Source organism: Myotis lucifugus, unplaced genomic scaffold, assembly GCF_000147115.1.
Source record: "Myotis lucifugus unplaced genomic scaffold, Myoluc2.0 scaffold_280, whole genome shotgun sequence".
Taxonomy (NCBI): domain Eukaryota; kingdom Metazoa; phylum Chordata; class Mammalia; order Chiroptera; family Vespertilionidae; genus Myotis; species Myotis lucifugus.
Window position 1 is genome coordinate 744,740 of NW_005871328.1, and position 10,548 is coordinate 755,287.

The following is a 10,548-nucleotide window of genomic DNA, read 5'->3' on the forward strand; positions in this document are numbered from 1 at the left end:
GGCATCCTGGGCAGTGGCTGGACATGTGGTGCAGAGCCTGTGGCAGGCCGATGGGGACCACTCTAGGGGCAGCAGCAGAAGATGCACAGGGGAAAGGACTTCTGTCACCATCCCTGCCCCACCTGGAAACTGAGAACAAGACATCGCATCAGAACGTGAACGCTCAAGCCCAGCCAGCGTGGCTCAGTGGTTGATCATCGACCTATGAACCAGGAGGTCCCGGTTCGATTCCTGGTCGGCGCACATGCCTGGGTTGTGGGCTCATGCAGGAGACAGCTGATCAATTATTCTCTCTCATTGATGTTTCTATCTCTCTCTTCCTCTCTGCAATCAATAAAAAAATATGTTTAAAAAAGAAAGTGAACACAGAAGAGCACATGCACAGGACAGGGCATAACTCAGGCTCCAGGGTGATGTTGACCCCTGAACTCATCCGAGGTCCATGGCGAATGTCCCCCCAAATCAGTGCCTTACCACCTCAGGCTGCCATAACCCAGACGTACCTATAAAAGAAATTTCATGCCACCAAGGCACACGTGCAAATCTTAGAGCTGCTTTAGTCTTTGGTCAACCTTATATGTAGGCTTGAGGGTTAAGAGAGGACCCCAGAGGGAGAAATGGGGACCAGCGCTGTCCCTGAGGGGTGAGAGGCACCAAGGGGGAGTGAAAGGTTTGAGGCAATTCTTTCTTGCGATGGAGATTCGCTGGAACTCAGTCTGGTTCTCCACGCTTAGAAACCCATGCGGTCCAACTGCCGAGACCAACTTGACAAAGGAGTCGTTCCAAGTATCCAGGTGGCTCTGGGTACGTGAATGCGTGTGATGTTGCATGAAGATGCACCCCTCGTGCCTACAACTGTGGGGAACGTAGTGACTGACCGCCTGAAGTCACCGCTGCACTCACGGCCAATGTCTGAGGGCAGTCGGTCTCCTCGGATGAAACTTAGGCTCCACACTCCCCATCAGCTTCACCAAAGCGTTCTTAGCACTGCACTGTGGTCTAGGATGGCTTTACCCAACCTACTTCCTCCCTTCTCTTCTCCACAGGGGCCAGACTGCCCAGGGGCCTACAGCGCTCCCGGCTGGTCCTTCTCCCTCCTCCTCACAGGAGTCTTCCCTAGTAAGTCCTTGTATGTCTCATCCTATCTTAGCATCTGCTTCTTGGAAGACCTGAGCAAACACACAGTAGGTAGAGGGCGCCATTTGCAAATCCACCTCAGAAGGTTGGGCAGGTCTCGTTGGATGCGTGGAGTCTTATGTGCTTCACTGGTCTCTGGAACAAGCTGTGATTAAGGTACCCAGGATCCCAAGAATATGGTTCTTCAACAAGACAAACCCCACCCACCACTGCCCTTCCCAGAGGGTTGTACCATTGACACCCCCCTCCTAGCAGTTCTTGAGCGGGCTCAGTTCCCTCATCCTTGCCAATACTGAGTGTTAGCCATGCGGTGCATTGCTACCGGTCTGCCAGGCCAGTTGTATTTCATTGTTCCTGCTGGAATTTCTTAAACCATGAGGGAGATTGAACTTTTTTAGTGTTGAAGTTCACATAATGAAGCATAGTAACCTCCATCTTGGGTAAAAACTGCTGTTTAAAATTTTGACCCTGCTATTCTGGCTTCTGTAAACTTTTGCTTGCTTAAATAATAGGGACAATAAGACTACAACCCATTTCAGAGAGGCCATAAACCATGCCCCAGACAGAGTTGTCAGTGCTGGTGCCAGGCCAGGCCTTGAGATGAGGTCTCATGGCCCCTTCCCAGCACGCAGAACCTCTTTCTCAGAAGGTCCGGAAGTCTCATTCCAAATTTGGAAAACAAAGAGCTGAAAAATGTATAAATAGGAGAGACTTCTACCATGTTGGGCTCCAGAATTTGAGAAGCAATATTTCCTCTGGGCCCGCTAGCGAAATGAAAAAGACTCCAAATAAATTTGGCTTATTGATTAAGGCGTCTTCTGATTTACAATATAACAATAACATAACATTAACCAGCAAAGTTAACGATTCAGTGGCATTTAAGGCATTCACAGTGTCGTGCAACCACCACCTCCATCTAGGTCTAGAGCCAGTGGTCGGCAAACTGCGGCTCTTTGGCTCCTTGAGTGTGGCTCTTCCACAAAATACTGACTTCTGCGCATGGGCCACGAAGTTTCAATCGCACTGTACATGAGCGCCCACATGTGGTATTTTGTGGAAGAGCCACACTCAAGGGGCCACAGAGCCGCATGTGGCTTGTGAGCCGCAGTTTGCCAACCACTGGTCTAGAGCACTTCCATCACCCTCTGAGGAGACCCCATCCTCATTAAACACTCACTCCTACTCCCCTTCCCTCCAGCCCCTGGCAACCACTAATCTACGTTCTCTCTATGGATCTGCCTGTTCCAGACATTTCATATACATGGAATCGTATAGTATGTTACCCTTTATGCCAGCTTTTTCCACTTACCATGATGTTTTTGAGGTTCGTCCACACTGTAGCATATGTCAGCACATGAAAAGATACTAAAAATCATTAGACGTTCACTTACTTTACTAATTAACCTATACATTTTCTTTATTTTTCAGTAGTTTTTGTAGCGTTTTATTTCTTAACCTGAATGGTAATTACAACATGTTGCTTTGTTATTCTTCTTAAAACATATACAAATGTTTTATATGCTCTTGTGGATGTATATCTCACAATAAAAAGATAACACAAGAATATAGCACTATGTCAATACATTTATAAACTTAAGCAAAATATATTCTTAGAAAAAATATAAATGACCGTAACTGTCTCGGGAAAATATAGAGAATCTAAATAAACCTGTAATTTGTGTCATATGTTTTTTAAAAAGGAGGGTGGAGGGCCTGGATGATATGATGGTTGGTGATAGTATGCCACTGACAGAGGCATCTGGTTGATTTTCTAATTCTAAGTATGTGAGTTCATGGTGACGATCACGGAGGTTTCCAGGGAAACAAGCTACATCTGCAGCAGCACTTCTCCCTGGCGTTTCTAAAGCTGCATCAGCTCCTTCCTCCACGGCAGCAGGGGACGCCGAGCGGCCTCTCCACAGCCAATGAGTTACTTGGTCAGCTCTATAGTTTCTCCTTAAAGAGAAAAAAACAACAACAATGCTCAGCCCTGGCCGGTTTGGCTTAGTGGATAGAGCATCGGCCTGCGGACTGAAGGGTCCTGGGTTCGATTCCAGTCAAGGGCACATGCCTGGGTTGCAGGCTCGATCCCCAGTGTGGGGCGTGCAGGAGGCAGCCAATCAATGATTCTCTCTCATCATTGATGTTTCTATCTCCCTCTCCCTCTCCCTTCCTCTCTGAAATCAATAAAAATATATTTAAAAAAAAACACACAAAAAAACAATGCTCAGCATTATTAGTAAAATGCAAATCAATATCAAAATGAGATACCACTTCACACCCATTAGCATGACGATAATTAAAAAAAAACACAAGCAGAAAACAGTAAGTGTTGGCAGGTATGTGAGAAATCGGCACCATCATCCACTGCTGGTAAGAATGTAAAATGGTGCAGCCACGATGAAAAACAGTTTGGCAGTTTCTCAAATGTAAAATATAGAATTGCTATGTGACCCAGCAATTCTACTCCTGGATATACACCCAAAGGAATTGAAAATAGGTCCTCAAACAATCCTTGTATGCAAGTGTTTACAGCAGCACTACTTACAACAGCCAGAAGGCGAAAACAACGCAAATGTCCATCAATGAAAGACAGGACAGACAAAAGGTGGTATTATGTGGTAATGGAATATTTTTTAAAATATATTTTTATTGATTTCAGAGAGAATAGGAGAGAGCAAGAGAGATAGAAAAATCAATGATGAGAGAGAATCATTGATTGGCTGCCTCCTGCATGCCCCACACTGGGGATCAAGCCTGCAACATGGGTATGTAATCCTGGCTGGGAATTGAACCTTGACCTCCGGGTTCACAGGTCAATGCTCAATCACTGAGCCATGCTGGCCAGGCTGATACTGTAATATTATTCAGCAATTTCAAAACTGAATTATTGATACATGCTACATATGGGTGAATCTGAAAACATTTATATTGAAGTGAAAGAACCCAGATCCAAAAGTCTGTATACTTCCATCTATATTACATTTCCATAATAGATAATTCTATGGAGATAGAAAGAAGATTAGTGATCCCCTGGATCTGAGGAAAAGTGGAAAATGGGGGGGGGCGGGTAAGGTTGATGCTAAAATATACAGGGTTTCTTTTTGGTGAAAATATTCTGAAATTGATTATGGAAGTAGTTGCACAGTTCTGTGAATGTACTAAAAACCTTTGGATTGTATACACACAATGCGATATTATTCCAATCACACTAAATTAAATATCTTTTTATGTGTGTGCGCAGGGCCATTTATGTTGATGAGTTGTGCCCTGCAGTCAGACTACCTAAATCCAGCCCTAAATCTGCCACTTCAAGCCGTGTGACGATGGGCAAGTGAGATTCTCAGTTTCCTTCCTCACTGGGCTTTGGTGAGAGTTATAGGACATTGTGTGCTCATCACAGCTCCAACCACGTAACAGATACTATAACCATTATTAGTCATAAAATATTTTAAAAACTTCTTCATAGGAAAAATTGGGTGCATTCTATCCTCTGTCAACCAAGAGAGACAGGTCTGAGGAAAGACAATGCTCTTGAGAGGAAATTCTTTCCCACAGGTGGGGGGGGGGGCGGGGCTGGGCTCAAAGGCCCCACTAGGGAAGGTGAGGTAACTGTATTCATCCTGACAAGGTTCCCTGGCATCACCCCCAGGGGCCAGAGTCTGGTATAAACCTGAGGTAGAGGTTCTGTGTGCTCCCAGAGAAGGCATATTCCTCCTCCACAGCCATAAGACACACTCGAGGCAGCAGCAGTGCCAACCCCCTGGACCACACCACCTGAGGGCTGAGAAGTCCTGGGATCTGATGCAGGTACAGAGGTCATTGGTCAAGTAAGTGTGTCAGGTAGAGGAGTTGCAGGGGTGGGGCCTTCCTGCCCTGGAACTTCCCCTCAGAGGTGGGGGTGCTCTCTGCTCGGTTTCACCCACAAGGACTTCAGGTGCTCTGCACAAGCCTCAGGAGTGGGGGGCGTTATGGGGAACGGGTCCAGAGTGGACACCAGAACCAGAGCCTGGCTGGATCCTAGTTCCAAGCAGGAGTGACGTTGGGCTGCCTCATGGGGCTGCGGAGGGCTCAGTGGAACGCTGTGTGTCAGTGGGAGCTCAAAGGTGGATTCATCACATAGAGGTAATTGTCCTGTTCAGTTTGTGCGGGTGATGCAGAGGGGAGAGTTCACAGAGCTTTCGCCTAGACCAGGGGTCCTCCGGGGGAGAGATTTTGACGTCTCCCCAAGGGGCCTCAAAATCTTTTTGCAGCCAGAGTGGGAGGGGGGCTACTGGCACCCAGTGGGTCAAGGCCAGGGATCAACCTCCTACAATAATACACGGGGCAATCCCCACCACGAAGAAATGATCCGCCCCGAATGTCAGTAGGTCCCGGCTGAGACCCCCTCACTCCCCTCAGTAGAAGTGAAGGCATGTGGGTGAGGGGAAGCCGCAGGTGCAGAGGCTCTGAGGCAGGAGGTGGGACTGCAGGTGTGGGAGGGAGCGGAGCAGTGGTGAGCCCGGCAGGGTGAAGCCGGGGAAGACCCCGTCTACCTTTGCAGTCACGTTGGCTGCAGAATGGAAAGCACTGAGGGGGCGAGAGTGGCCATGCAGGGACCACTCCATGATGGGTCATCCAGGTGGGAGACGATGCTGGCTTACTCTGGGAATAACTGTTCTGCTTCTGTCCAAGAGATGAAGATGCTGTTGTAAATCTACAAATTAGGCATCGGTGGAATGTGAGAGGTGAGAGAGGAGCTGGTTGAGCTGACCAGGGTTGTGCAGCCTGTGCACCCGTGAATGGTGCCGTGCACGACTTCCAGGGCCAAGCCCAGCAGCCCTGGTCGGGGAGAGCCCATTATGGACCTGTGAGACTAGAGTGCCTGGGGAAGGAGGTGTCTGGGGGTGATGCCCAGGAAACAGGATAATCACGTAGGAGTTTGGAGAGAAGTGGCTGCTGGAACCAGAAATTCAGTCATTGAATGAAACGTGCAAGGGCGTGTGGAGGATGACAGAGTCCTCTCATCTAGACACCTGCCACCTGTATCATAACTATTCTCCCGCCTCAGAGGTGCCTTGAGCCTAGCGTGGCGGCCAGTGTACGGGTTGCAGGGTGAACAGCACTCCTGGGTTCTGAGCACAGGACTCCAGAGACACAAAGGCCAGACCTGTGTCTCGCGGAGAAATGCATGCTCTCCTCTCCTCAGCCCTCGGTGGAAGAGGACGGCCACTGCCAAGCTTTGGAGAGTCTATTCTTTTCCACTCATGTTTGCGCTGCTCCCTGGAGAGATTTCTAGCTCCCCACCCCCAGGACACCAGGCCTGGTCATTGAAATGTGAGTAAAGGTGAGCGCGGTGGGCGAGTGTTTCCTGGCAGAAGCTCTTAGGAGTCAGCATACAATGCACTTTTCCCACTGCTGCAGTGACTGGCAGTGTCCCAGACAAAGGTTTGTCCACCAGTCTGAGTCTGGGAGAGAATTCACCACAGAGCACTACCATAGCGCCCTGTGATGGACGTGGAGCCTGAGTGAGAAATCAGCCTTCGTTGCTGTCAGCCAGTGAGGTTGGGGCCTGTATGTTACTGCAGCGTGATTTAGTCTAAACTGACTAATTCAGAGCCGATGGGCTGTCCAGTGGAGGCCAGAATAAGGTTCATGCAAGTCTCACCTGGCACATGGGGCCCACATTTGTGGACAAAGATCATCTGTCTCTAAGGTCGATGTAAAAAACATAGGATGAGTAAGATTAGCTCCCTTTGGAAATAACTTACCCTAAGATATAGTGAATCAGTACATGCTCTCACAGCCCACCGAGGAGAGAGACATCGTTGGTGTAAAAGATACACCATTGTAATATTTAAGATTAGTGCCTTCAACCTGGCCAGTTTCGCTCAGTGGTTGTTGACCTATGAATCATGGTTGGATTCCCAGTCAGGGTACGTGCCAAGTTGCAGGCTGGATCCCCAGTGGGGCAGGTGCAGGAGGCAGTCAATCACTGATTCTCTCTCATCATTGACGTTTCTATCTCTCTCTCCCTCTCTGAAGTCAATTAAAAATATATATTTTTAAAGAGAGTGGTGCCTTTTTTAAAAAGCATCATTTTAAAGATCTCCACACTCATTGTCTCATTTAATTTGCTCAGGAAACTGAGGCTCTGGGCTTTTCTGTCACTGGCTCACACAGCTAATGTGTCAGGAATGGCATTCAAACAGGACTCATCTGGACCCCAGATACTTTACTCTCAACCACTAAGACTTCTTTTAATTGAGGCAAAATTGATGTACAACATTATATTAGTTTCAGGTGTGCAACATAATAATTCTATATTTGTGTATATTGAGACATGATCACAATAGGTCTAGTTAACATCCATCACCACAAAACTTCTTGTGATGAGAACTTTAAAAATTTACTCTCTTCAAAAACTAAAACCATTTCCCCTGACAACAGGAACATGACAGGGATGTCCGCTTTCAGCACTCTTATTCGACATAGTACGGGAAGTCCTAGCCACAGCGATCAGACAAGAAGAAGAAATAAAAGGCACCCAAATTGGAAAGGAGGAAGTAAAACTCTCTATATTCCCAGATGACATGATATTGTACATAGAAAACCCTAAAGACTCCACCAAAAAACTGCTAGATGTAAGAAATGAATTTGGCAAGGTATCAGGATACAAAAAAATCCACTCTTTGAGCAACTTTCAAATATATAATCCAGTATTGTTAACTATGGTCACTATGATGGACAGGCCCAGAACTTATTTCCTTTAATCTGAAATCTGTACCTTTTAGCTCCCTTCATCCATTTTGCGTCCCTTCCACCTCAGCCCCTGACAACCACCAGTCTGTTCTAAGAGATCTTAACTCTCAGAAAAATACATAGGTTCAACATGTTACATATAAAATCATTACATCTTCACAACAACTCCCTGGGGCAGATATATTATTATCCTAATTTTACAGATGGGAAAAATAAGGCACAGAGAGGTTAATGAACTTGCCTAATATCACACAGCTAGTAAGTGGCTGAGCTGGGATTTAAAACCCAGGCTGTCTGGCTTTGTAGTTGATACTCTTATCACTCTATTACTCATTTTTATTTTAAAAGACAAACTCTAGAAACATTTATGCTGTTTATTTTGTGTTTATTTCTTTTTCTCCATCTTTATTGAGTGATATATTGACTGATAAAAACCATATATGCCTAGGTGCAAACCTTGATGTGTTGATACACTGTAAAATCATTGCCATAGTCAAGCTAATAAACATGTCACTGTTTTGATAGCGTCACTGAAAGTTTCCACTTATGAAAAATAATTATCCATATAACATGTCAGATATGAATGTAAGCCCCTTGGGCTTATTTCTCTTATAACAATCCTAAAAGGTAAGAATTATTAATCCCGCGCTGGCTGGTTTGGCTCAGTGGATAGAGTGTTGGCCTGTGGACTGAAGGGTCCTGGGTTTGATTCCGGCCAAGGGCACATGCCTGGGTTTCGTGTTCGATCCCCAGGAGGGTTGTGCAGGAGACAGCTGATCAATGATTCCCTCTCATCATTGATGTTTGTATCTCTCTCCCCTCTCCCTTCCTCTCTGAAATCAATAAAAATCTATATTAAAAGAGAATTATTAATCCCATGTGACAAATGGGGGAACTGAGGCCCAGAGAAGCTGAGATGCACCTGGAAAGATGAGTGGGAGGCAGCAATGGGGGGACTGGCTTCCTCCCCGGGAGCCCACCCACTGCTGATGCCCTTGCTTCTGCTTGTAGAACTGCCTGGACATGGCCAACCAGACCCAGGTCTCCGAGTTCATCCTCCTCGGCCTTTCTGAGCAGCCCCGGCAGCAGCAGGCGCTCCTGGGGCTCGCCTGCAGCCTGTATCTGATTGGGTGCCTGGGGAACCTGCTCACCATCCTGGCCATCGTCTCAGACCCTCGCCTGCACAGCCCCATGTACTTCTTCCTCAGCAACTTATCTCTCCTCGACGTCTGCTTCACCTCCACCACCATCCCCAAGATGCTGCTGAACCACCTGTGGGGGCTCCCCACCATCTCCTCCTCCGCTTGCCTGGTCCAGATGTATTTCTTCATCGCCTTTGGGGCAGCCGACAGCATCCTTCTCTCGGCCATGGCCTATGACCGCTACCTGGCCATCTGCCGCCCGCTGCACTACATGACGATCATGAGCATGCTGCGGTGCGCCTCGCTGGTGGCGGTAACCTGGGGTGTGGCCAGCTTCATCTCCTTGGCCCACACTATTCTGATGGCCCGGTTGTCCTTTTACGCCAGTAGGATCCCCCACTTCTTCTGCGACATCAACGCCTTAATCAAGCTCTCCTGCTCTGACACGCAGGTCAACGAGATGCTGATGTTGGTGCTTGGGGGTTCAGGGGTTCTGGTCCCTTTTGTGTGCATCATGGCCTCTTACACACTCATCGCCGTGGCTGTGTGGAAGGTGCCCTCGGCCCGGGGGAAGTGGAAAGCGTTCTCCACCTGTGGCTCTCACCTTTGTGTCGTCTCTCTCTTCTACGGGACTATCATTGGGGTCTACTTCAACCCTGCCTCCACACACACCACCTACAGGGACATGGCAGCCACAGTGATGTACACCATGGTGACCCCCATGCTGAACCCCTTCATCTACAGCCTGCGGAACCGGGATCTGAGGAGCGCCCTCGGGAGGCTTCTCAGCCAGAACCACTTTGCTAAGGCTCTTTGAACACTCTTCTTACACCCACTTGCTTAGCCTAATAGCCTAATGCTTCCCAATGTTAGAACTCAGGGTGGCATTTCTTTTTTTCCCTTTCCTAAAGGTGGAAATTAAGTTATTATTCATGTAAGTTCTTTATTTTTTAATATATTTTGAATATATTTGACACATAACATTGTGTAAGTTTAAGATGTACAATGTGTGTTAATTTGAGACATATATTATAATATGATTGCTGTTGTAGCAATATTTTGTACTTGTCACATTCCATAATTATCCTCTCTTTTTAGTGGTTGAGATCATTAAGATTTATTCTCTTAGCTAGTTTGATGATTGTAGTAGAATATTGTTGTCTGTATTCATGATACTGTGCATTAAATCTCTATGGCTTATTTACCACTCGTTGAAAGTTTGTATCCTTAAACATCAATCTTGTCTTCCCAACCCCCACCTCCTAGTAACCACCATTCTCTGTTTTTCCACGGGTTTGATTTTTTTAGAGCACACATATAAGTGGTATCGTACACTACTTGTCTTCCTCTGACTTATCTCACTTAGCATAATGTGCTCAAGGTCCATCCATGTTATTGCAAGTGGCAGGATATCCTCCTTTTTCATGGCTGAATAATATCATATATATAATATCATATATATGTATGATTATATATATGATTATATATATACACATATATACATATATATGTGTGTGTGTGTGTATAT

General features: G+C 46.7%; 1 protein-coding gene across 1 annotated transcript; it reads left to right on the plus strand.

Annotated features, from left to right (window-relative positions):
- The first annotated feature begins 4,463 nt into the window (after positions 1-4,463).
- On the plus strand, positions 4,464-9,837 carry LOC102425473 (olfactory receptor 1361-like). The gene is made up of 3 exons (XM_006099693.1): positions 4,464-4,471; positions 4,839-4,947; positions 8,890-9,837. The coding sequence occupies exons 1-3, from the start codon at positions 4,464-4,466 to the stop codon at positions 9,835-9,837; spliced, it is 1,065 nt and encodes a 354-aa protein (XP_006099755.1).
- Positions 9,838-10,548: the final 711 nt, after the last annotated feature.

What these genes read in the sequence shown, in the direction of transcription:
- LOC102425473 (XM_006099693.1), top strand. An exon ending in AGTCCTGGGATCTGATGCAG is followed by an intron (nt 4,948 to 8,889) that starts GTACAGAGGTCA and finishes TTCTGCTTGTAG; the next exon opens with AACTGCCTGGACATGGCCAA.